Here is a 27263-nt window from a genome sequence, read left to right as displayed (position 1 = left end):
CCTACAGGTCCAGGTAATGATGCTTGGGTGGAAAAAAATCCTTAATGTCCTTGTGGCTATTTGGGGGGAGGAGCCCATTTGTTCCTGGCAGAAAGAGAAGTCATCTCCAGCTCGGTGAGCGTAAATGGGGCTGGCATCTAGGGGTGGCGAGCATCTTGTGGGTGCAGAAGGGAGTGAAAAGAACCGGTTCTACTGACCACTGTAAATTCTATTTCTTCTCACCAGCCTACCCAACTCCCCATGCTAAAAAAAAAATTTTTGAAGGAACTAAGAATCCTTTTAATTTTTTTATTACAGAAGTATTTAAGAAATATGAAAAACCAAAAAAAAAAGGCTAATAGTTCCATTATCCAGTGAGCATCACTATTAATGTTTTCAAGCACAGCCTTCAAATCCTCCCTCTATGTGGCTATAGGCATGGGGGTGGGAGTATATTTTCCAAGACTTAAAACCCAGTTATCACACACGTTCCTCCTCCTTATCACATCAGAATAAGAGGCTGGCTGCTTTGGTACCAAGGAACTTGGGGACTTGACATTGCTCCTGACTGGTTGGTACCTGGGAGACATTACTGAGTCACACTGGACTTTGAGGCATTTTCGTGGAACCAGGAAGTTGCTTCCTGAGGGAGAGAGGCTTGGGGAAGGGGTGGGTCCTTGTCCATAGGAGGCTGAGAAAGCAGCAGAAGAGTGAGAGGAGACAAAGGACAGGAAGGGTAGTGGTGTGGAATTTGACAGAGGTGAAGGAGTGGCGGGGAGAAGAGAGAGCTCCTTAAAGATGGGGAAGTTGGTTCTAAGTCTCCAGTCTATGGCTGGGACAGGCGGGACCACCTGGTCCCCTCCGAGCTGCGTGTACCTGACCCTTCCACTGGAGAGCACGGGCAGGCGCAGGAGGGCACGTGAGAGGGTGAAGACCCCACACCCCTTTGGGACTCAAGGACACCTGCACACCTGCTCTGTGCAGCTCTGACCGGGCCGCCCCACACCCACCCCCTCTAAGATTAGCTTTATGGGCTGGAGCTCCTTTGCTGTGCCCGCCCCTGCTTATCAGCTCATCTACAACCCCCACCTCAACCTTATCGCTCCTCCATCTCCTTAGACTAGAAATCCCAAGGCTGCAGAGCCTATTACCACCTCACACTGCTCAACCCCCAGCAAAGCAGAAAAATGTCCCACAAGGTGACCCCCTCCCCTGGGTGGGTGAGTGCTTTCTCCTTGTCTCGGGCATTGGGCATCTAGTCTTTCTTGCCTTATTTGTTTCCCTTTCAGTTCTTATCCTTCTGTAAAGGTTATTTTGTCCACCCTTCAGCTACTAGAAAAAATGCTTTCTTTCTTACAGCAAAAGAAGGGGGCATTTCCTTGCTCCTGGAGACCCCCAAGGGGGAAGTTCCTCTGCCTATCTCCACCCAAGTCTCTCATACCTGTATAGGCAGAAGTTTCCTAAGAAGCAACAAGGTATAGCGTGTGATCCCTAGCTAAGGTTTCCACTCGAAAGCCAGTTCCAGTTTTGCTGCTGGCTGTGGGTAATCACACTCCCTTTCTGGGCTTGGTCTTCCATTTATGAAATGAAGAGAATCCCCTGCTTAGTCCCACCTACCTCTTAAAGCTATTGAATGGCCAAGTTCAGTCATAGGTATATACCACTTTGAAAACAATCAGGAAAAGGAAAAGGACTGTGGTATCATAACAGAACACTCAGGTTTACTCATCCCTCATGCTGCCTTATTGCTGGGGAAAAACTCAAACATGGGGCTTCTTCCTCTACCTGTCCTCACTTTGAGTTGTCCAGCCTCTGTGAAACCACAAGGTCCCCTGTATGTCTCCTCTTAAGGTGTCTCCAAAAAGCTGGAAAGGGAGTCAACATGGGTTTCTCACAAAGGAGGGGTGGTCCGGACCCTTTCTGTGAGGCAGGGCTGCAGGGCTGAGGAGGGGATAAATAACCACAACTCGGAGAAGCAGCCCTGGCCAGGAGCTTCTGTGCTTATCTGTAGACGGAGAACCAACACCCTTGAGCCCTTAGGATCATGCTTCACAGCCACTTCCATGAGCGAACAGATGAGCAGGCTGAGGCATAGAATCTCACCTAACTGATGTGCAAGGGCTAAGATAGCCAGGGCTCTAGCCTGGCTGATGGCCCAGCTGCAGGTCTTGACTTCCTGCTCACCACAGCCCTGCCTGCCTAGCTGGAGGGACCCAGCTTCCAGGCCTCTCACCCTACTCCCTGTCCGGATTGCTCTGCCCCACCCCTCACCTGTCCAGATCTTAGCCCCAGCCCACTGCCGGAAACAAAGTTCCCTCCCCTCTTTTCCCCTGGCTCCAGGGCAGGTCTGTGTCCCAGAGGTTTGTTCTAGAAAGAGCTCCTCCCAGCTCTAGGTAAAGCTGCTCTCTCCTGGCGGAGCAGCCAGTCCCACTGCACGTGCATGCAATCACACACACACCCAGAGCTGCACGCTGCACACACTACTCAATCTCACTCTTAACCCCGGAGCAAACGCTGCCACTACCTCAGTAGCTGCTGAGTGCTCGACTTGCTGCTTTACCTGGGCACCCATCACCTGCTAGTGCCTGCAAGGAGAGGACATGGGTGTTCTTCCGCCCCAGGTGAGAGGGTCCTGGACCCACTTCCAGAAACGTCTCGCCTCCTGGCTGTTCCGAGAGAAAGACTGGAATCAGCGTCTGGACGAGGCCCATCTGCTGCAACAGAAGAGGTAGGCTGTCCAGTCTCGCGGCATCCCAACTCTCGCTGATCCGCAAACCTTCCTGCCCTCTTGGGTCTAGCCCCAGAATTCAGTGCCAGGCACTTGGATGTGCTCTTTCCCCGTAACCCACTCATTACAGTCCCCAAATCCCAGTTGCCCCTCTAGTGGGGATGGTGGAGATTGGCATGGAGATCTTGAAAGTGGATTCCGTAGATTCATAGGCAGGGATCCCACCTGCCTGCCTGATGAGAGAGGAGGAAGATGAGGGATCAGAGGGACAAGATAGAAGAAGCCAGTGTGTCAGGGGTGGTGGCAGGCAGGTATAGGCTGGTGGGGAGCAGGTTGCAGGGGAATGGATGAGACCCTGTGGGTTTCCGAGGTCTTGCTGGTTAAAGAAAGAGGGAGGAATTAGCATTAGTACAAAAGGAAATTGCCAGGAAAAAGAAGAGCTTTGTTTACCTGGAACTTACCAACTGAGGAGGGAAGCCCAGGTGATACTGGAAAGTCCCCAAGTCAGTTCACTGGCCTTTTACTGAGTCTACTTCATGCTGTGGTTCGGTGTGATGCAGTTCGGTGTGCTGGGGACCAAGGACACAGACACTGATGGAACCTGTGTCTGTTCCTGGGATGCTTGGTTGAGGTGGAGCTGATATACCTGAGGGCAGATTATTTCAAGGCTTGTTAGCCCTGAGGTCCGGACCCTGGGGCGCAGGCAGGGCAGAGACTCATCCTGTGGGCGGGCCTCTGCCTCCCACTGTTTGGCGGTCTTATCTCCCATTGAGGAGTGGGGAACTGAACTGAGCAGGACAGGTGGCCTCTCCAACACCACACAGCTCCGGGCCTCAGAAAAGCCCCGCGTGCCACTTAATGCACTTCTGTTGTTACCTTGAAATTCTTAGTAATTTTTTAAACAAGGAGTTCTGCACTCTTGTTTTGCTCTGGGCCTTGTAAACTGAGTAGTGGGCCGGGTGCAATCTAAGCCTTCATTCCGGAAAGGCCCCCTGCTTGCTCACTGACACCCAACCCAGGCCCTGTGATGGATGAAACCTTGGGCCTCCCCACCTCCACCCCTGCTTCATAGTGGACTAGGACAGTCTCTGAGACAGAGCTGGATTCTAGCACCCGCTCTGCAGGGACCAGTGGGCTGGAGGCCCAGGGAGAAGAGGCTGAGTACAGGGCCCTCCGCACCAGGCTGAACTCTGGAAGCCCAGGCCTGCCACCCTAAGCTGGGTGCGCTGCCCCGACTGAGGGTCCAGGTGAGAGGGGCAGGGGCTGTCCCTCACACTGCTGGTGCCTTCTAAGAATGATTCCCTAAATGGGGGCAGAGCTGGGTTTCCCCTTGAGATTTGAAAAAGCTGCTTCTTGAAGTAAAACACTTTACCCTGTGACGACAGGAGGAGAGGAATTTGAGGCTGGGGGACACCATGGTCATCAGTCAGTTTGTCTTTCCCTCATGACCCTCAACCTGCCAGACCCTCATGGTCACATTTATAGCCAGCTAAGACTTCGTTTCCCAGCAGAATTGGCTCAGCTTCTCTTGTGTCTGGTTCACCCAGACAGAGGGAGGGCAGATGAACTGGGGGCAGTGCCCTGGGACAGGCATCTCCACAGGGCTCCCCTGCTCACTCCGAGTCCTGTCATCAGAGAAGCTCCAAGCTGGGCTCCTTCTCAGTCATACCTGAGTGTTCAGACCCTTCCATTTGAGGGCAAAACCCAGAAAAAATAGACCCTCCATAACTCACCCCAAACTCTTCCTGCCCCCAAGCAGGGATATGTATACAAACAGTCCAGAGGGGTAATCAGAAATTGAGCAATGCACCAACATCCACAGCTCTAACACCTGGTCAGTCTCTTCATCCCTGCCCAGTTCTGATCTCTCAAGCTTCCCTTGGTGAAACACAGCCAGTTCAGCAGGTGAGAGTGTCAACTGGGGGCAAAAATCTCACCTTCCTGACCTGCTCCAGCTCCCCAGGTTCCTGAAACGTTTACACAGCTTAGACGGATTCTCCCGGGCATATGGCTTTCTCTCCAGTCCGTCAGGGCCACCCATCCATTCTGTAGCCAAGGCTTTCCTCCCCTAGGAACGGCAGCCCTCTGCAGAGCCTCCTATTCAGTGAGCCCTGAAGCTTTGGTATGGGAAGACTGCATGTGATATAAGGCCTCTGCTCTTGGCCTCCCTGCAGCTCCGCCTCTGCTTGACTCCTGTTCACCTTCTCACAGGATTCGAGACTCGCCACTGCTTTGGGCAGCCAAGAACAATGACTTGTGTACCCTGAAAAGACTTCTGGTGGACAGAACCTGTGACTCGCGACAAAGAGGTGGGCTCAGAGTTCGCTGGGGTGAGGACGGGCCCCAAGGCCAGGACTCCTGGGGTTCCTGCAAAGGGGACAAGGGGAGGGTTTGACATCCTTTTCCTGATGTGCTCCAGGGGCCCTGGGGGAAACAGCGCTGCACATAGCTGCCCTCTATGACAACCTGGAGGTGGCCCTGGTGCTGATGGAGGCTGCCCCAGACCTGGTCTTGGAACCCACCCTGTGTGAGCCCTTTGTAGGTGAGGAAATTCACAGGTTTTCAAGGTGGGAACAGGGAGTAGGGGTCTTCACTTGAGGGCCCCCGAACTGCAAAGAATACAAAGGTTCTGGTCTTGGCTTTCATAGCTTCCTGAGCCATTTATTATTTCCCTTCAACCCCTTTCATATGCCTGGACAGACAGGACTTTCTTTCTCTCACAGCAATACTATAGTGATTGCAATTATGCCCCACACCCACCAGCCAAGCCGTAGACAGCCAAGGGACTAATTCCCCTAGGCACTAGGCCACTCTGCTGAGCCAAGGGCAAAAATACATTCAGGGATATCCTGCAAGCTAGGTGGATGGTGTGCCTGAAAAAATTGGGCATAGACTCCATGACTGAGGGCTCTCTCTGAACCAGGCCAGACTGCACTGCATGTGGCCATCCTGAACCAGAATGTGAACTTGGTGCGAGCCCTGCTCACCCATGGGGCCAGCATTTCAGCCAGAGCTACAGGCTCAGCTTTCTGCCACAGCCCCCACAACCACATCTACTTTGGTGAGAGCCAGGGCCCAGGTCTCAGGGGAGGGAGGTGAATGGTGGGCAAGAGAGAAAGGCCCCATGCCCGGGAGGCTGATGGTGGGGGGTAGGGTCAGCCCTTGGAGGGCTTAAGGCCATTCCTGCACCATCCCTGCCTCTGGTTCTGCTGACAAGTGTCCCCAAGCCCAGCACCGAGATGTGGGGAGGAACAGGCAGTCCCTGGGAGAATTCACACCCCAGCCTGCACTCATGCTCCAGAGCCCTCTGTGTCCCCAGGGGAGCACCCTCTGTCCTTTGCTGCTTGCGTGGGCAGCGAGGAGCTTGTGCGCCTGCTCATCGAACATGGAGCAAACATCCGGGCCCAGGACTCCCTGGGTAAGCACTGGTAGCAGGAGGCGGGGGGAGCAGAGGGGCTGGGACAGTGAGTCCTGTGGCCACGTGACACCTGTGCCCTTCCCCAGGAAACACAGTGTTGCACATCCTCGTCTTCCAGCCCAACAAGACCTCTGCCTGCCAGATGTACAACCTGCTGCTGTCCTACGACGGGCGTGGAGGCCACCTGCAGCCCCTGGACCTCGTGCCCAATCACCAGGGCCTCACCCCCTTCAAGCTGGCAGGAGTAGAAGGCAACACCGTGGTGCGGGCCACACCCCCAAACTCATGCTTTTCTCATGATCCTTCTCCCAAACTCCCCCAAAAGGTGGCAGTACCTCACTTCCAACTCGGCCTCTAAGAGTCTCAGCCTCGGGAATCCCTTGCTCAGGAGGACCTGAGATGTGTCCTTCAGAAGATCTGTAGGGAACCCCAAGTTCTGCTCCCTTTGCCTGCTCTCTTCTTTCAGATCTTTATGCAGTTTGTGGGAAGAAGAGATAACCAAAATATAATATGTAGGTTTATATAATCAAAGGCTTGCCTAATCCTGACTGTCGGTCAGTCCCAAGTAGTGGGCACCCGGCTCTTCAACAGCGATGGTCCCTTGACTGGCTTCTCACACACCAATCCTCCAACTCCCTGCTGTGTCCTCACAGATGTTTCAGCACCTCATGCAGAAGCGGAAGCACATCCAGTGGACCTGCGGGCCACTGACTTCCACTCTCTATGACCTCACGGAGATCGACTCCTGGGGAGAGAAGGTGTCCTTTCTGGAGCTCGTGGTCTCCTCTAAGAAACGAGAGGTATGGGTGCCATGGAGGATCTGGGACTGTCATGTGTTTGGGCAGAGTCCATCCATTTGCTGAGTTTCTGGGCTCCAGACACTCCCTCACCTGATAACAGATGGATACTCCTGGGGAATTTGGGAGAAAAGTCCAATCAACCAATCAGTGCCTTTTCCTGACCACACTCTCTCTCTGCTTAGCTCTAGTCCCTTTCCCTTACCTTTCTCGTACTGAAATTTCAGATGAGGAACTCTCTAAACAGACATTGCTCCTATCATTCATTCATTCATTCACTCACTTATTCACTCAGCATCCTGAGCACCTTCTGTGCCTCATATGCTGTACAAGGAACTGAGAATATAGAAATAAACAAAACATCGTGCCTGTTGGCTTCCTCAATAATTGTGGTAGAGCACAGACTATACCAACCCTGGGGGCTTGTGCTGTACACAGTGGTAGCAAAGTGGAGGTTGGATGGGCCAGAGACCATGTGCCAGGAGTAGTTGAGCTGGGGCTTCAAGGAAGGGCTGGGAATCACCAGGAATAGAAAAAAAAAGAGCTTTCCAGTGAGGGAAAAGCTATGACCATCCAGACAGGGCTGAGTTGAGTGATATGAATGAAAAGAAAATGTGTTGAAGACAAGAAGAGAAGAGAAAATGCTTCCGGCTTCCAGGAACCTCCAAGACAGTGGCAAAGTATAGCTTGTGTTATTTATCTGGTAGTTGATAATTTCCTAGGGAACTTTCTAGAGACATAAACTCAGATCACAGTAAGTTCTAATGAACACAAGAATAGGTGAGTGGCTAACAAACTATGAGCTTCCTCATAAAACATTTCTGGAAACATAACCTTTGTGCAGATTTGTTAGGAATTAGAGCCTCAGCTCCTCTGGTAGATGGTTTCACCACAAATCTTTGGTCTCTGATTTCAGCTGGCTCTCAGTGTTCTACTATAGATTTTGTCTTTGTCTTGGTCAGCCAGTTTTCCATTTCTTCAAAATTCCTTTCTAGCTCCCTTATACCCCTCACTGCCTTCTGCCTTGATTCCATCAGAAGACCCAGGCTCCTACCTTATGCCTGGAGCCTCTTGACCTTTCTGCCCTGTCCTGCCAAGCATATCTGGGAACTGGGTACTGTCTCTCTTCTCTAGGTTCAATGGAAAAGATATTCTTTTGCCAATGGTTAGTCTCTCCAACTGTGCTTTGAATTTTCCTTTCTTCTGCTTTCTCAGATATCCATCACCCTTTCTCATTTGTATCTTTAACTTTTCACTGTGTAGTTACAGCAGAGCACCAACCCACCTGTCTTAGGTCAGTGCCCCATCCTATGACCTGGGTCCTCCATCGCTCTTCTCCAGACCACAAGACTTCTAGAACAAATCTAGCTACTTTCTTGCTTGAACTCCCAATTCCCATTATGTTCAGAAAAATTCAAGCTCCCCACCTTAGCATTCATGATCTAGGATGATCTGGCCATTATCTAATTCATCCACGGTAACTCCTACCCATCACTCCCAACAGGATGATGTCTCTTATCCCCAAGCACACCTCTCCTGCAAATGGCTTCTCATACCTCCCTGCCTTGGCAACTGCTACTACTTCATGGAATGATCTTTCCAACTCTTCTTTCACTCAACTCTCTGCTGCTCATCCTTCAAAGCCTCCCTGATGCTATAGTGTGTTGCGTTCAATTCTATAATAGTTTACCTGTAGCAATAGCACAAGGCCTAGCATATAGTAGAAATTGACCAGTTGCCTGTAAAAAATATGACTGACTCACTCAATGAAAGATGTAATAACTGGTGAGCGCCCTGCCCATCTGGGGACCCAATGAGAAACCCAGCACTGTGTACTATGTTGGTCCCCCCCAAGTCACATTCTCCTTCCATGGCAGGCTCGAGAGATCCTGGAACAGACACCTGTGAAGCAGCTGGTGAGCCTCAAGTGGAAGCGATATGGGCGGCCCTACTTCTGCCTGCTGGGTGCCTTGTATTTGTTCTACATGGTCTGCTTCACCATATGCTGTGTCTATCGCCCCCTCAAGTTCCGAAATGGCAATAACACTGTGTCCCGAGATATCACCATCCTAGAGCAGAAGCCACTACAGGTGACTCTTCACAGAGGGATGAAAGGGAATGGAAACATGGGCTTATGGTGCTGGGGACCAAAGTGGCACTACCCAGGAAAGACATCCCTCCCTGGTCTCGAGCAGCTGCCAGATTCCATCCACCCAGACAGAAATTAGACATGAGGTTAGCGCACCACAGAGGAGGCTTATGGGTAAAAGTACACTTGTCCAGGAAGCTGTGGCTTCTCTCATTAACTCTGAAAGAGTGTTCGGTGTTAGGAACAATGTGCCTTGGTGAAATTCCTTTCAATGTACAGAAAGAACCAGTCTTTTGTAAGGTGAACTTGAACAGGGAAACCCTGTTGATCTAAAGGGAGGGAAATTGTGCTCCAAGTCCACATCTGAATCCATTTCTGGTCTGCAAGGGCAGCATGGCCCTTCTGGTTTGCATCCACTTCTGTGTACTGTTGATATGAGCACATTGGCAAGAATGTGTCAGCTGTCCAACACACTGCAGGAGGATGCCTCGACTGCATGGCAGGCTGAGGCAAGTGATCTTTGAGGTCCTTTTTACTCTGGTGGGCTTGCCTCCTGTGGTGCCCTTCAGAGACTTGGGTGATGAGGATGCTAGTAGAGGTATGGAGGAAATGTAAGACCTGCCATTGAAGGAAGCACACCCTCCTATGCATGCAACCAGATAAGTAGACTCTAATGAGTACTTCTGAGTATAGACCTTCCACAAGCACAGCTACATTGGACTGGTTGCTTATTCATAAGATTTTTTTTTTCTCTGAAAAGAGCTGAAAGGGGTTGCAGACATGTGGACAGAAAACACAAAAAGCAAAAGACACAGGAAGAAGAATTTAGCCAGGCAAGTAGGAGCTAAGTAATTGGAAATTTATGCTCTATGCAGGATGGGCCAGCCAAGGGTACAGCTCAGTCTGGAGTAGGGTCAGAAAGAGAACATAAACTTCATGCTGGTTCAGGCCCGAAGGTAGACCAAAGTTAGAAGGAATAGGGCCAAATGTGTCACTCAACCCAAAGTAGGTCAAGATACTCCATCTCTTCTGCTTCTATAACTGCCTCTCAATACATAGATAGGTATCCAGAGCTCCTATTGCTCACAAAAGAGGGATTTGTTGACTTGTTAGAGGAGGGCATGGGCACTCAGGGGAGGTTATGTCCCATGCATCTCAAACTGGGTGTGAGCACTGCCCCTGGTGTGGAGACCACACAGGGGATATAAGGACATTTAGAAGATGGCCACATGGGATGGGCAGGTGACTAAAAATAGGAAAAGGTATAAACATAAGGTTGGAGGTAGCTGGACTTTCCAACATCCCTGGCCCGATTTTCACAGATGTGCTCTTTCCCAATTTTCCTTTGTGTCAGGCTCACTTAAGGTTTTCTGGATCTGGAATGTAGATAATGTTCTGATCCAAGAGTTGAGTGATGCTGAGCAATTAATTAGCTCCGAGTCTCCTCCCTGTGTGACTCTTTCTCTTTGGGGCAGGACTGATTATGTACAAACATGTTCTTTTGACCCAGATAGTCTACTTTGTGTTTTAAAACTTCTCCCCTTCCCTTAGGACTAGGTGCAACATGATAGTTGACTGTACCTTCCTATTTTTTTCCTCCTATTCCTTCCTCTTTCTCTTTAGCATTTTACCCCTTGCCTTCTCCTTAGGTAAAAGCCACTTTGGCCTAAATAGAAGATTCTTGACTTTCAAATATTCTTTTTTGGTGGGAAATGGGGACTAAGAGGGCTAAGAATGCTGCTCTGAGGGGTTTGGATAGCAAACCATACCAATGAAAGTTTCCTGTTCTTTGGCATTGCCCCTTGATACTTGGTCTGGAGTTTATAAGCTATCTGTGTTCCTCTTTTAGGGTGAACAGATTTGAGGGGGCCAGGGAAAGTGTAGAAAGATCAGTTAAGAGGTAGTTAGCAGTCGGCCAGCCAAACACGATGGTTGGTTGGTCGTCCTTGGCCTGTGAGTGGGAAACCAGGAGAAAGGGTTGGAATCAGGAGACAGGGATTGTAAAATCCTTGCTGCTATGCCATGAATGGGATGCAGAGAGCAAGGGGTAGGACCATGGCAGGAATGACATTTGAGTAGGTTCCCATTCATTTTATTTGTTTTTTTAATCCTTACTCAAGGATTATGTTTATTGATTTGAGAGGGGTAGGAGGAAAAAGAGAAAGAGACAGAGAGAAACATCAGTGTAAGAGAGAAACGTTGATCAATTGCTTCTCATATGCACTCCAACCAGGGATCAAACCCACAACTTAGGTATGTTTCCTGACTGGGAGTTGAACCTGCAAGCCTTTGGTATAGGGGATGATGCCCCAACCAACTAAGCCACCCGGCCAGGGTTCCCCTCATTTTAAATTATTCTCTGCCTGTCATGGTCAGGGGATTGATTTGCTTACACATCATTGTTTCTTGTAAACTCTCAGTGACCCTGAGCACCCCAGCTACTGGAAAACCCCACTGATCTCCAACACTACACTACCTGGCTTAGGGGTCCTAATCACTTACTGTGAACAGTCAGAGCTGATTAAAGACAGGGAGGGAGATGAGGAGAAGCAGGGAGCCTGCTAGGTAAAAGAAATGTCTACCGTGTGCTTGCTTGGTACTCTGGAGATCCTGTGAACATAAAGATTCTGGAAGCAAGGCTGGGGCGGGACCTGAGATTCTGCATTTCTGACTCACTGTTAAGCAATGCTGTGATTTTTTTGGACCCCATTTTGGATGACAAAGCACTTTTATAGCATTTGATCCTCCTAGATATCCTAATAAGCAAATTAAATCGTTATCATTATTTTAAAGACAGTGACTCTGGAGTCAAGGAAGGTAAAGTACTTTGGCAAAAAGACTCAGATGGGGAGGGCAGTGCTGGGCCTGGGGTTCTAGCTTGCTTTGCTCAGAACCCTCCCCCTTAATATGAAGCCAGGCCATTTCTCCCTCCAAAGTAATGCCCTGGATTTCTGTCCTCTTTCTGAGAAATGCATGTCCCTAGTCTTTGCCCTGAGCCAGGGCCTGCCACACTTACCTTTATCTGGCCACACCCAATCTTCCTCTGACAGGATGAGGGACACTGGGGTGCAGAGGCACAGAGTCACATATGGAAATGCCTCCCACCCCCAGCGACCAGAGCTACTTTGTAGATTTGATAACAGGCACCATTTTTGAGGTGGTTAACCTCTTGATGTACAGCTAAGTCCTACTTCTGTGGTCAGAACTCCTCTGTGGAGAATAGAAATCTCCCAGGTTAATCTTCCCAAGAAAATGTGGAGACCAGGACATGAAACAAATCCTTGGAAAGTAGCTTTAGACAGAAACTAGGACATTTGCCTCTTTTGGGGGCCCAGCAGTTCTCATCATGGGGTACATAGCAAAAACACCTACATCTAAAAAATAATGCTTGACCTCTGATCCACACTAACTACATGAGAATATCCAGGGTTTGCCTGGGCATAGGTGTGGGACGAAAATGTTCCAGTTGTTTCTGATGGGCAGCCTGGTTAGGAACCCATGCATGGTAGAGCATCAGAATAATAACTGCATTACAAGCTGGTATGACTCTTTCTTGGAGCTTCACGATTTTGAAAGACTGGGATCTTGGGGAGGATAAGTGAGTCTAGGACTGGGGTGTGATAACTTTTTCTGGTGCCCTCCCAGCTTCTTCCCAGGTTTCTCATGCTTCCCACCCTTACCCCTTGTTGGGCATTTACTTCAAGGCATGCACCCAGACAGCTGATAAGTGAGAGCAATCTCACTGGGCCAGTTCTCACTGAAGTCAGCCTCTGCAGGGGATTTAGCTCACAGCTCCTGAAATTTCAAGCCATGTGTTGCTGTAAAGACTTCTGGTCATTGCTGGAAGGCATTTGTTTTTAAAAAGGTGGGGTGGAATATTTTCTCAGTGTAACATTAGTCAAGCCTGCTTAGGCAACCTTGAACTAAGAATCTGAAAATCCCAGAAATACCCAACTAGTTGTCACCTTTTTACCCATCCCTACTTTCTTAGCACTCTTGACCACTCTTCTGCCCCTCTCAGATAGTGCTCAGCTTGTACCCTCTCCTCTCCCTCCTTCCTTCCTTTCTTTCTTATTATTGGGATACCTACTATGTTGTGCATTGTGAATAAGAAGTCAGAGTTAGATGTCTCTGTTCTCAGGGAGTTCTAAGATTACTGGTGAGATCTGGAGCACCAGACAATGTCAGGGTGCTGGGTGAGGGCCATGAGCAGAGAGTGGCACCATGTACCCATAAAAGAGACACCTGACCCTGGGGGAGTGCTGTGACTTAAGTCTTGAGGATTAAGCAAGGGTGAGCCAGGAAAATGTGGTTGAGGAAGGAGACTGGCACTCTACTTCCCTGGTTTAAGGGAGGGAACCTTTGGTGACAAAGTGGTGGAGGGAACTTCTTTTTAAGGTGATTGGGTCCCAGGTGGAGCTGAAATGAAGTTTGGTATCTCTGGACAACTCTGTTACTCACTGGTGAACTTGTGCAGGGGAATTCCTACCTATATAGGAATCTGTTGAACAAGCTCAGAATCCTGGTGAGGGGAAATCCCAGAAGGAGATGGTGGTGATGGAGACTGTCCCCAACATTCTCCTTCATTGGGGTTTCACTTTTTATCTCCTGAAGGAATAGGTGATGCTACTCTCCCAGCATCCCCTGGGGGCACTTGGATCCCCCACCACTCACCTGGCCAACTTGTGCATACTTGGTTCCTTTTCTTCTTAGTTGAGCCAAGAAAAGATTGGTGGCAGTTTTGTAGATGTCCTTAATTGAGAGACAAAGTTTTAAAATGAGTTCAAAATTTTTGTACAGACACATATATGGCATAGATGCAGTTTTTTATTTCTATATTTTAATGTTATTTTTTTCTATAGTTAATGTACTTATTTATCCTACTATGTACTACCTGGTCTCAAAAGGAGTTGGCATGTTTGACAATTGGAGGCAGATGCCATGATGACATTAAAATAAAGCACAAGACCCGTGAACTGAATTTCGGGTCAAAGGAGAGGTTATTCAAAGTACCATATTTTGTTGTGGATAATGTGCACCCACATTTTTGGCCCAGACTCTCAGGGAAAAGTGTTGCATTTCAAAATTTTATTTCTTTATATTTAGATACTTGTTTTTTGTATTATAGAGAAATTTTAGCATTTATTTTTGAACATATTATGGGACAAGAAATTCTATGTAACAAATAATTACAAAACACAAGAACAAGAAATACAAAGTATTTCAGGCACTACCCATGTATGATGTACATTCTTATTTTTTCCTAAAAAATTTGGGCAAACAAGTGCACATTATACATGGCAAAATGTGGTAGCAGCTAGCATTAGGGATGAAAAAGGACTCCAAGCTTCCTTGGAAGCAAGGGAAAGGGGAAATTCCCCATTATATGATAAAATAAATTTTACCAGTTTCTCAAGAGAGATACATGCCAGAGAGTTTATAGATTCTCAAGTCTTTAAATGACAAGAAAGTAACTGGAGTCTAGTCCCAAATTGTTAGATCACACTGCTGTCCAGGCACACAGACACCAACCCCTCTCCTGATCTTTCCTGGCCCCACGTGATGGACCCAAAACATTTCTACCTTCTACTGGCAAGTCTGGCCCTACTCTTAAGGGGTATCTTCTTGGCTGCTTCCAAGCTGACCTACACATTCTGAGCAGCCACAGGCCTTTGGTGGATGCCTCCTTTATACCATAGATTACCTCTTACTACAGGGTGTCTCTTCCTCTTTCAAAAGCTATGCCTCTCCCTGGAGCAGTGAGGGCAACACTGAAGTAGCCTGTGGAGGGTTGCTCAGAGGTTACAGTTTATTAGCAAAGGAAAGATGCTCAGCATCTCTGATGCCTCAGGAGCAGTCACATCCTCCCTGGTTGAGATCATCAACTTTCCCACTGGCCCCAGGGACCCTCCCTCCCCTCCTATCTTGGGTGCACTATTCAGAGATGGGACCCTGGGGCACAGTTCCCAAAAGCCAGAAGGGTGCTCGAAGGTGCTAAAATTATTCGTACAATTTTATGTGGGGGTGACATCCATGTGAACAGTTTTCTAGAAGGAGGGGCTGTAGTCTTTATGATATTCTCAGATGGGCTCAGGACTTCAGAAAGGTTACGTGTTGTTGTTGTAGAATTCTATCAGTGCCTCTGTATCATGTTTTGAAGCCTTTCACTGGAAAGCACAATAACGTGCACAGAAGGAGGATGGTCTTGTCTCCATCTAGACCTTAGTGGCGTGCTGTAGTCTTCAGACCATAAGATGCACCTAGGTTTTAGAGGAGGAAAATAGGGAAAAAATGGAAGCCCAAAATGTGGTAAAATATTTAATAACATAAATAACACAATATTTCACCAATATAAATGTAAACAGAACTCAGCAGCAGCATTAACAACCATTATTCCTCTCAAATTTGGGGGCAGGGAGTGCATCTTACAGTCTGAAACAAATACAGTACTTTTGACACCTACTGCCCAGGATAAGTCAGGATCCCTTCCACGTAACTAAAGTCCATATGTCTCTAGCACCCCTACTTTATTAGCATCTGCCCTTTATTGCCAAGTCATAATAAAACCACAATAAATACAACTACTGTACTTTATGGTTTATAGTGCATTCAAATACATCATCTAATTTCAACTTCACAATAAGCCTGGAAAGGTAAACATCAGAGCTTCCATTTTACAGGTGAGAAACCTAAAGCCGGGGGTGGTTTAGAGACTGACTCAAGGTTTTGCCAGAGCTCATGGGTTCTGGCCCCATATGGAAACTGAATAATATGATATGTTTATAGTCTGTTCTTCCTGCCGGGAACCACAACTAGATTGGAAAAGCTGGACTTTCCACATAGATGAATCTCTTCCAAGCCACTAATACCTCTTCCTGTTACAGTAACTTTCTTAACCTGATGCTCTGAAATGTGATCTTGGTAGATTTATCCTAGGTTACTGCTCACAACATGTATATGAAAGGTGACCTGGGAGGGGATACTTCAAGTGGTCAGCATAAGCAGCCTGATTGAACCTTGGCTACGCACTGATGTCCTGGTCACAGAGCTGGCCACAAGGACATATACCATCAGGGTTTGGCAGTGGTGGTAAGATGAGCTTTTCTTCATCCAGAATAGACTTCAGTTACTTTAAACCCCTTGTCAAAAGGATTCGAGTCTCACTATATCAGAAAGCATTTCTCACCTGGAATTTCCCCTCCTAGGAGGCTTATGTCACTGAACAGGATAAAATCCGGCTGGTGGGGGAGCTGGTGACCATCATCGGGGCTCTGATCATGCTGTTCCTAGAGGTGAGGTACAGGTGGGGTCCAGGCTGAGTCTACCTCCCAAGGTTCCAGACCAAACAGCATTCTCCATGGTCTTTTGTTTTACTGGCCTCTTCCTAGATCCCAGACATCTTCAGGGTTGGTGCCTCTCGCTATTTTGGACAGACCGTCCTTGGGGGGCCATTCCATGTCATCATGTGAGTGTCCCCTCCTTCCAGCCCCATGCCTTCCCTCACCAGAATTGTTAGAATCTCAGCTGACCCCACTGCGTGTGTGTGTTTAGATATAAAAACTAAGCCTGAGTGTGTGGATGCCCCCTGACTTATAACTGTGCTGTAGGGGACCTAGACTATTGCCAGCCCTCCTCTCACTCCCTGCACCCTACTCTCTCCCCAGCATCACTTCTGCCTCCCTAGTGCTGGTCACCATGGTGATGAGGCTCACTAACACCAACGGGGAGGTGGTGCCCATGTCCTTCGCCCTGGTGCTGGGCTGGTGCAGTGTCATGTACTTCGCGCGAGGATTCCAGATGCTGGGCCCCTTCAGCATCATGATCCAGAAGGTCAGCACTTTCCCCCAAGCTTCCTCTGGCCTCAGCCATAGGACCTTCCCAGACATAGGAAGGGAAAGGGAACAGGAAGGAAGATGCTGCACACAGCGGGCCTGGTGGAGCTATGGGGACTTTCTAATCTATTAGCAATAACTGCTGAGATGGAAAAGGGGTCACCCCACCATCTCTCTTCTTCTCTGTTTTCTGTAGATGATTTTTGGAGACCTACTGCGTTTCTGCTGGCTGATGGCTGTGGTTATTCTGGGATTTGCCTCAGGTAAGAGCACTACTCCCTCGCCTACTAGATCCTTGGATCCAAGCCTCTGGATGGTTCACTCTCACTCATGCTCTCCCTTCTCACTTGCTGCCCCCACCCCTACCATGGAAAGTGAGTCCAAAACATGCTGGTGTTCACAGAGTCAGGGTCACCGAGATTGGCCTAGAATGTAGACCCATGTGCTCTGAATTTCTGAGCCAAAGGCATTTGTGTTGCCTAACCACCCTGCAAACTTTGTAAAGGACAACATAGAAAAAAACTTTGGAGTGAGAGGGACATTAAACAGGAAAGACTGGCCACTTGTGGATCTCAGAAGATGATGTAGGCAAACAGAGACAGAGCAGAGTTTGAGTCTTCTCTCTTTGCACTCTAGAAGAAGAAGCATAAAGCATTCAAAAACACATACCATGCTTTTTTGCTAGGAGTGGCCAAAGTTGAGAGAAAAAGGGAAGGAATTCTCAAAGGACATAGCAAAAAAAGAAATGTTTGGAAAGCTCGAAGAACAAGAGAGGAAAACAGGTGGAGAGTTGTAAAGAGACACTGGGAAGACAGGCAGGCAGGGGCTCAATGGAGGCCGGAGGCACAGTGGGAGAAGGCCGGTGGGGGGGGGAGAGAATCACAGCAGGGAAGTGGAGGAGAGGGGATGGAGCTAGGGAGAGGGATAAGGGTGGGACAGGGGTAGACAGGGTAAGCAAATGAATAGAAGGAGGTTTTCAGGGAAAGGCAGAAAAAGGAAGGAAGAGTAGAGGGCAGCAAGTCTAATCTAGTCTTCAGTGTCTGCAACTGTGTATCCATAAGACAAGGGGGTGTACTAGAGGACATTTGAAGATCCCCCAACTCTAAAAGACCAGAACTCAGTACAAACGCCACTCCTCCTGTCCTAGGGATTCCCTGTTGAACAGGGATCCCACAGAACAGTAGACCAAAAAACTGTACCAACAGCTGAGCTATAAGAGGGTAAGACTGTAAAAAATTATATGTATGTATAAATTTTTGCTCAGTGACTGACTATTAATATGATCCAGAGTGATAGGACATCTCCGGATTAGCCAAGTCTGCAGATAAAATGTGATTTATACACATACATTGACATATCTACATTTATGGGTGTGTAAGTTTGTGTATGTGAACAAAAGTGTATGGAGATGTATGTTGGAGGTAGAATGAATGCTTCTTGTGGTAACTTTTTTCCTCATCTCCATTCCCTTTTCTTGGGTGGAGCAGCCTTCTATATCATCTTCCAGACAGAGGACCCAAGCCAGTTGGGGGAATTCCATGACTTCCCCACAGCCCTGTTCAGCACCTTTGAGCTTTTCCTCACCATCATCGATGGCCCTGCCAACTATAATGTGGACCTGCCCTTCATGTACAGCATCACCTATGCTGCCTTCGCCATCATCGCCACCCTGCTCATGCTCAACCTTTTCATCGCCATGATGGGTGACACTCACTGGCGGGTGGCCCAAGAACGGGATGAGCTCTGGAGGGCTCAGGTGAGTTTACCAGTGTTTGTCTGACAAAGGTGCAGGGGATGGAGAGAAAACTCAGAATGTGATGTTATGGTGGATGACTCAGGAGAGTTACAGAAAACCCAGTGGGGCTCTTACCTTAACAGAGGCACATTTGGATAGATGGAGGGGACAAAATGGCCGCAACGGGTAGGCTCAATGCCCAAGATCAGAGGGCATTGGTCACAAAGCAAGAGTAGATCAAGCAGTTGTGGTAGAGTCCAGTGAGAACTAGAAACTGTCTTGTTCTTATACATCTGGTTCTTCATTTGGACCTTATCTTCTATTGGCTTCTGTAAGGCCCTGTTTCTCTGTGGTCTAGTTTTTTATACCATCATAGACTAACAAAATTGTAGAGTCAGCCATGTCTTTAGTGCCCTCTGGTTGACTCGCTACCCCATGTATAATCATTTATTGGTCAGAGGGTCAGTTAATATTTTAAATGCTGATTAGGACCTTATTATCACATATATTTGGGCAGTTTTGGGGAGGAGGAAAGCTTATTTCACATTTTAAATGTTTTTTTATTGTTGTTGTTATTATTGGAAAAGCCGTGCACTGAGCTGAAACTTATCTTTCTACAGTTCCATTCTTTGGTCCCAGTATTTCCTCCTTGTATCATGCAGAACACACTCTCCCAAATGAGCACCATTCAATTATTTGCATACAGTTATCGTTTAACCCTGCAGACTTTTCATTCATGGAGCAATAATTATTTAGAGCCTGCTGTGAGTTGGGAAGTGTCCAGGAGCTGGGAGATACAAGCATAAACACCCCAGTGCACTCTGTACCCTCATGGAATATACAGTCTGGTCGGGAAGACAGACAGTAAACAAATGACTTCTGAGAAAGCTGTACAGTTGTAATATAAGTGTCACAGAGATGTAGACGTTAAGGACAAGGTGCAACAGAGGAATCTGACAGGAAAGTTAGCAAATAGTTTCCTGATGAGGCCATTTAAGGTGAACCCTAAATACGGGAAAGTATTAGCCAGTGAAGATGAAGGAAAGGGGCAGAGGTTAGGGTTTGCATCCTTCAGGACTCTTGGCTCCAGAACGGAAAGTCAAACTCAATTAGACTTTAAAAAGGCAGTGAAGGAGGCTGTGCTGGTCCTCATAAAAGGGAAGTTTAAAGCACTAAACTAGCTTTGGGCCAGTCTGACTGGGGCCCTGGCCCCCATTTCACACACTATCTCAGCTGTTCTGTTCTGCTCTCTTTTGTCTGGCTTCCCTAAGGCCGTCTCTCCTGTCATGGTGGTGGCGCAGCTTAGGGAAGCCCTGAACTCCCAAAGGAACAAGCAGGTGTGCTGCCCAGCACAATGCCAAGGGTGCCATGCATGTTGTACTCTGTGTGCCTCCTGACACTGTGAAGTATGTGCTTTTGAAGGGGCATCTTTTCCCCAGAGAACCCAGTCTAAGTCCCATATCACTGCAACAAGTCTGAGTCATAGGCACCTCCTTAAATTGAAGGTTAAGGCCGAGGACTAGATAATGGTGGTGGTGCTGGTGGAAGAGGAGTCTGGGGGAGTATAGACTAACCAGAATTGTGTGCAGACAAGTCTACTTGAACCCATGGACTGAGAGTAGAGAAGGGGTGATTCTCTAAATGAAAGATGGGCTGAAAGATGGCCCAAAGAGAAACAATAAATGTTCCTCCTTTTTAAAATAAGGAGGGAGAAGAGCTATCCAGGGGAAGAGAAGAGAAAGATTGAAATTCCTGAGGTTGGAGGGAACTTGGTGCAACTAAGAAACGGAGAGAAGGTTAAGAGACCTGTGGAGGAGAAGAGGGAGTGCAAGAATAGAGTGTGGAGAATTGGGCTTTTTAAAGGATTGGCAATTCCTTCAATTAATAAAGCCTCCTGGCCCCAGTCCAACCCAAAGGCCCCCTCTGTTCATGCCCTAATGCATCATGGTCCTTTCAAAACTAGAATGGTCCTGATACAATCGGAGGAATGTGGTATGAAGAGTGGGCATGCCCTTCCTTGCCTTGGACACTGCACTATAAATAGCACCTAAAACTGAGTTAGGGCTTTTGGTAAATATACAATTGGCCCTTATTAAGCTTATGATCAACTAGAACCCTGCATCTTTGTTACACAATTTACTAAGCCAAGCTCCTTCACCGTGTTCCTGTACTTACTTGGTACTTGAGACTTAAACATTAAATGAAGAGTCTTACATTTGGTTTCCTTAAATTTTACGTTATTAATTTTTGCCCAGCATCCCAGTCTGGGTGAGATCATTTTTATATTGTGTCTGTCACCTTGCAAATTACATATCCCTCCCTATTTTGTGTCACAGGCATATTTGATAAGTTTTTCTTCCATGTTTTGTCTAAGTAACTAACGAGGGCTGGGCAAAGTACAGAACATGTGACATGCCACTAGAATTTCCCTGCCAAGTTTGCCAAGAATTAACCCACTCTTTTCCTTCTTCAGATGTGAGTCTTTAATTGCCTACAAATTCCCTGAACACCAGCAACATGCTTCATCTTCCGGATCATAGAAATTCCATTTAATCATTTTCTTTAAATCAAGCTCATTGGTTTATGGCTTTCCTATAAAAAAGTCAATGAGATTACTTTGGAGGGATGCATTTTCCATGAATTGAAATAGTAATGTAGGAGTCACTGTTTTATTTAAAGTACTGGTAAAATATTCTCTCTCCTTTTATGATGAATGAGTAAAGCAGATAGCCTGATACCTGGCACAGGTGAGGGTGTGGCTAATGACGGTGACCTTCACTCTGATCTGGTGTCCTTATTCCACAGTTTCCTCTGTCTCTGGCTGCCAGTTTTCTCCAAAGCTCATGGTTCTTTACGAGCTCTTCCTCCACTTCTCTCCTCCTTCCAGGTCGTGGCCACCACGGTGATGCTGGAGAGAAAGATGCCTCGCTTCCTGTGGCCTCGCTCAGGCATCTGTGGGTGCAAGTATGGGCTGGGCGACCGCTGGTTCCTACGGTGAGTAACAATGTAGATGGATGAACTGAAAACATCTGCGATCTTGTGGGAGCAAGGGCAGCCAGTTCCACATTGCTCCCCCTCCTCTCCATTCTCGAGGTCCACATTGGACCCAAAGGAAAAGTCAACACTTTGTAAAGTGAGCCTCTTAGCCAGTATGAGGGAGGAGGCTGGAGCCAAGGAGGGTTAGAAAGAATGACACTAGTGAATCTGGGCTGTAAGTCTGTCAGGGCAGTAACATGTGTAAGGCTCCATATTATATGTGTGTCCATGCTGGGGCATGTGGGCATGGGTTACCCAACTTATTCTAGTCTTGCTCCCTGCTGACCTTCATTTCTAGTATATCCTTGCCTTGAAGCTAACCTCCTCCATACTCTATTCTTAGCTCTAACTTGGCTCTCCTCTTTTCTTACTTATGTCCTGAATTGCACCTCCTGTTTGTGTTATGGCTATCTCTTAATTGGCTTGTTTCTGTTCCATGTTCCCCCACCCTCACACCCACACTCTCAATTCCTGCGTGCAAGGCCTCTTTGGTCCCTACCCCAGCTATTCCTCCGTTCTAGTGCACTTTCCTTTACTTCACCCTGGATGTTCTCCTTATGTCAACTTAGTTCTCTGATTTCCCTTTCCCTCCTCATCCATGTTTCTACATGTGGCCCATTTGCCTTGGCTTCTCCCTATGGGCCATGCCTTCCCACTTCAACTGGATGCTCTCCCCTTCCCCCTCCTCAGAATCGAGAGCCGCCATGACCAAAACCCTTTGCGAGTGCTGCGCTGTGTGGAAGCTTTCAAGTCCTCAGGCAAGGAGGATGAACAACAGCATCTTTCTGAGAAATGTCCCTCAGTGTTTGAAAGTGGGACGATAGCCAGAGCCTCCATGACCCTGCCAACGCCCTCTCTGTCCCGGAACACATCCCACAGCAGCAGCAGCCACTGGGGTTGGGAGGTCCTTCGTCGCAACACCTTGGGACACTTGAATCTTGGACTGGACCTTGGTGAGGGGGATGTAGATGAAAATATTTATCTATGATTAGGACCCCTGTTACTCTTGACATGACTCCAGGTGGCCTGGAGTGGGACGCAAGCAGAGAGATATTTTCCTAGGCCAGAATCTAAATCCCATGAAGTTAATCATAGGAGGCTGTGGGCAGAATAATTCTCAAAGGCCATGTCTCAGCCTTCACTTAAGCATTTCTGGTGACAGGCCATGGGCCCTTGTCCTACACATCCTCTGAAAGTCCCATATCTTGGGAAAAGAAGGTATCCTTTGTAGCAAAGTTGGACTTGACCATGAGAGACACGAGGTAGGGATACTACACTCATGTCTGCCCCCTGCAGGTTCTAGGAAGTAGCCTTGGAGCCAGATAGGTTCCAAGTGCTTAATGTGAGAGGAGTGGGGCTTCACTTGTGTAATGTGGGAGGAGCCAGGCCCAGGGATCTGGCTGTGGCTCTTGTCTTTTTCCTATAGCCCTGAAGTACTCTTTTCCCACATAACAACCAGACAGCAACTATCAAACTGCAAGAAGAAAGGCTCTGTATACTTGCTTTATGTTTTAAGTTTATTGTGGTAATATGCACATACAATTCATCATTTTAATCATTTTTAGGTATACAATTCCATGGCATTAACTACATTCACATTGTAGTATTACTATTACCAGTATTTATCTATAGACCATTCTCATTGTCTCAAGTTGAAAGTCTTGTACCCATTAGAAATTAACTGCCCATTATCTCCTCCCCATAGTCCCTAATAACCAATATTCTACTTCCTTATAAATTTGACTGTTCTTAGCACCTCATAAAAGGGAAATTGTGCTGTATTAACTCTATTGTGTCTGCTGTATTTCACTTAGTATAATGCTTTCAAGATTCATCCATGTTGTAGCATGTATAAGAATTTCATTCTAATTTAATTGTATGCACATACAAGTTTTATTTATCTGTTCATCCATTGTTGTACATTTGTTTCCACTTCTTGTTTCTTGTGAGTAAAACTGTTACAAACATTGGTGCACAGACATCCAAGTCCCCATTTTTGGTAGATTATACCTACAAGTGGTATTGCTGGATCTTATGGTAACCTTTGCTTAATTTTTTTGAGAAACTGCTATGCCCTTTTCCACAGTAGCTGTGCTCTTTTACATTTCCTCCAGCAATAGATGAGTGTTCCATTTTCTCCACATCCTCACCAATACCTGCTACTTTCTGTTTTTGCTGTTATTTCCATCAGTGGCCCTCCTAATGGATGTAAAGTGATACCGTATTGTGGTTTTGATTTGCATTTTCCTTAATGCCTAGTGACACTGAACTCCTTTTTATGTGTTTATTGGCCATCTGCAAAACATTTTTTTTAAGAAACGTCTGTTGAAGTCCTTTGCCCATAGTTTGAATTGTGTTGCTGTTCTGTTGTTGTTTCTAAGTTGTCTTATTCTTGCTTTTGAAGTCTCTGAGTCTAAAAATGTTTGTCTCTCATTTGCATCCTAGTATATTTTTAAATATATGTGGTAAATTTTGCCTTTCTAATCATTTCTTTTATGGGATCATCCCCAATCTGTCTGTCAGGTGGCTCATTAGCAGTTAATCGCCCTTGTACCTGGAAGCAGCTTCCAGCTGTGTCTGCTGCCACCATCATCTCACCATCTCCATTTACCCCTATGCTGAGTTGTGGGGTGAATGTCAATAACCAAAGAGGGGCCATCCTTCTTCAGGAAGGAAAGTGGGAACTAGGCATCCAGGGCATCCATAACAGGAGCTCAGAAGCAGCCTCCCTCTTGACTCCAGCCCTTCACTTCTTACCCCAGCACCGTTAGCACCCTTACCAAGATGCCATAATAACTTTGAAGAGGACTGTGGCCTACGATAGCAAAGAGATACGTGGGATCTGTGAAAGCATGGACAGGTTCAGCTAGGTACCCATGCAAAGCACAGAAGAGTGCGGAACAGTGAGGGGTACCATGAGCATGCATGTGCACACTCCCATACGCATGTTCCCAGGGGCGCATGTTCTGAAAGTGCTCAGTCACTGGGCTCCCTCACATTTCTTCCACCATGGAAGCACATCCTATTATATGGACAACAAAACTCCCATCTGTCTCCAGATCCAGTTTTCTTTCTCTCTCTTCCATCATCTATGTCTATCCCTGTCTTCTCTAGTATTCTCATCTCTGTCTCTTCCACCTTTTCCTCTCCACTGGTGCTAGTCAGCAAATAACCATGCTCTATTCTTTCCCATCTTCCAACACATCACAAACACCCTCCACCGTTTAGCTATGACTGCCCCATCTTCTTCACTCTTTCTTCAGGGCCAGACTTCCTAAGGAAAGACTCCATTTTCCACTGACCTCACACAGAGTCCTCGGTCCATTTCGATGTGACCTTACTTCTCCATACTACTGATATCACCCTCATCAAGCTTATCTGTCTACCTACAGCTAAATCTGCTGAAAGTCTCAGTCTTGCTTGAAGTCTCTAGCATCTGTCAGATTATACTCAACCACTCACCACTTCTCAGCATGCCCACTGCCACACAGTGCCACTCTGATTTCCTTCCGCCAGTCCCTTCAACATTTTTGGTACACAGGCTCTATTTTTCTCACCACCTGGGCAGTCCCATCCACTTCGAAGACTGTATTAGCATGGACATGTTAGTGATTCCCAAACCCTTGTCTTCAGATTAGATCTGCCTCCTGAGTTCCAGGCGTGAACAGCTTGGATACCTACCTATTGGACAGCTATACCTGGATATTTTACAGATATCTCAATCTCAGCATGTCCCAAACTGAACAGCTTTGCTTCCTCACCAAACCTGCTCCTCCACCAATGTTTCCAACATTGAAACATTGAAATGATAGGTGAAGTTGCCCAAGCCAGAATCTAGGCGTCATCTACACATCTATCTCAACTCTCATCTCCAGTAAATCTCCAGTCTTGTGGATTCTATCACCTAAAACCTCCTTTGAAAAGTAACTCATAGTAATCAATAATATGTCACAAAGTTGTAAGAGCACACAAGGTATACGGGAGGGGGGGAACACTTTCCTACTTCTGTCCCAGCCCTTCTGGTGTTCTTCCTGGGGACATTCTTTTACAGTATAGTTTGTTATTTATCCTTCCAAAGTGACTCCCTGCAGATCCAAGCATATGTATGCATACATTCATCTTCAAAACACAGGCAATAGTACAGTATATTAGGAAAACAGCTCTTGCTTTTCTCATGTAACATATTTTGAAGACTGTTTCATGCTCATCCAGCATAAAACCACCCTGTTCCTTTGTCTCTGCCTCTCTGGCCCCCATTGGCATCCCGACATGGGCCGCCGCTACCTCCGGCCTGCGTTATGGCAGTAGGCCCCTAACTGCCCTCTCTGCTGGCAGTCTTGGTCCACAGTGCACACTGCAGCTGCAATGACCTTCATAAGAGGCGACCTCTGCCTCAGATGGTGGTCTCATGAGCGTGCTTCCCTGATAGCCTCTGGCAACCTCTCCAGCCTCCTCACACCCCTCCCCTCATGCACTCTCTCACCAAGCTGAAGTATTATTAGTTGCTCAATGGGGCTATATTCTCCTCCTTGACCTTCACAGTTTCTGGACCTTTCTACCTTTCTGAACCCATTACACCCTTCTGGCTTTGTAACTTGTATTCATCCTATTGGTCTCAATGATCATACACTGATTGTGTGTTATTATACATCCTGCACTTTACTGTCATCCCTTGTTTAAATGTCCATCTTCTTTAGTAGATTGTAAGGCAAAGGATGTCCATCTCATTCATCATGCTGCCAGTGCATGGCATAATTCCTGTGCAAGGTAGTGGGTAATAAATATCCATGAACAGAATCTGTGAATGATTCATCTACTTTTATTTTAAATGCTCCCAGTGGGGTGAAATGTACTTGCCTTTGAGTGGGGTTGGAATCATTAAATGAGCAGATGATAGGGGTGGAAACATTTTGGAAAGGAAAAACGCCAATACGGATGTGATCATTGAGAAATTTTTTCAGCATGTGTACATATGTGTGTGTGTGTATGTGTGTGTGTATCTGTGTGTGAGAGAGAGACAGAGAGAGAAAACGAGAAGGAGGAGAAGGAGAAGTGGAGAAGATGTGGAATACCATGATGAAGAAGACATGAAGAGCAGAGCCCTAGCCTCAGAGCTCTGGAACAGATCTTACCAAACCAACTGGTGTGTGGGTTTTTCTGAAAGAAGCAGTCAAGCCAGTCTCCAGCCTTCTGAGTCTGCATTCAGGAGCCTGAATGGGAAAGGCAAAGACACAACAAGCAAAGACGCAAGCACAGCCACTTCTGCAGGATGGTACAGAGAGGGCATACGGCCTACGAGCTGAAGGGTTTAAGTGGCTGTCAGATGCCCTTGTTCCAACAGGCAGGCACCAAGTTTGTTGATGTGACTCTGGAGACAGGGACCAGAGATGAAGGACAAAGAAAAACTGTGGTGCCTGCCTCAGGAAGTCTTTGGGTACCCCTAAATGGTTACCCTTCTCCCCTCCTGTCTGCCTCCTCTCTGGTTGCTTTAGAAGGCAGAACTTTCTTTCTCCCAAGAGCTTCCCACACCAGAGGCTGGGAGATGACAGGAGGGATATCCTTGTTCTCACAGGAGGCTCTGAGCTTTACCAATATGTCCCCTTCCAGCTCTTTGCCAAGTATTTTATTGACAAAGTTCTGGTGAGAAGG

The 27263-nt window shown here is 47.3% G+C and overlaps 1 protein-coding gene across 3 annotated transcripts; it reads left to right on the top strand.

The window, feature by feature from the left end:
• The first annotated feature begins 2318 nt into the window (after positions 1 to 2318).
• Positions 2319 to 26383, top strand: LOC119052947 (transient receptor potential cation channel subfamily V member 5-like). 3 transcript variants are annotated; one of them, XM_037150353.2, is made up of 15 exons: positions 2320 to 2707; positions 4919 to 5016; positions 5127 to 5249; positions 5631 to 5768; positions 6027 to 6125; positions 6212 to 6387; positions 6779 to 6925; positions 8800 to 9012; positions 16217 to 16303; positions 16400 to 16476; positions 16676 to 16841; positions 17040 to 17106; positions 18331 to 18599; positions 21466 to 21572; positions 22305 to 26383. In XM_037150353.2, exons 1-15 carry the CDS (start codon positions 2580 to 2582, stop codon positions 22600 to 22602), a joined length of 2193 nt encoding a protein of 730 aa, XP_037006248.2. In that variant the 5' UTR covers positions 2320 to 2579; the 3' UTR covers positions 22603 to 26383. The 3 variants fall into 3 exon arrangements, with proteins under 3 accessions (XP_037006249.2, XP_037006248.2, XP_037006250.2); XM_037150354.2 differs by lacking the exon at positions 16217 to 16303 and having other exon boundaries at positions 2319 to 2707; XM_037150355.2 differs by lacking the exon at positions 5631 to 5768.
• Positions 26384 to 27263: the final 880 nt, after the last annotated feature.

Source organism: Artibeus jamaicensis, unplaced genomic scaffold (assembly GCF_021234435.1).
Source record: "Artibeus jamaicensis isolate MK-2021 breed Jamaican fruit bat unplaced genomic scaffold, CSHL_Jam_final scaffold_2172, whole genome shotgun sequence".
Classification (NCBI taxonomy): domain Eukaryota; kingdom Metazoa; phylum Chordata; class Mammalia; order Chiroptera; family Phyllostomidae; genus Artibeus; species Artibeus jamaicensis.
This window is presented reverse-complemented; position numbering and strand designations above follow the sequence as displayed.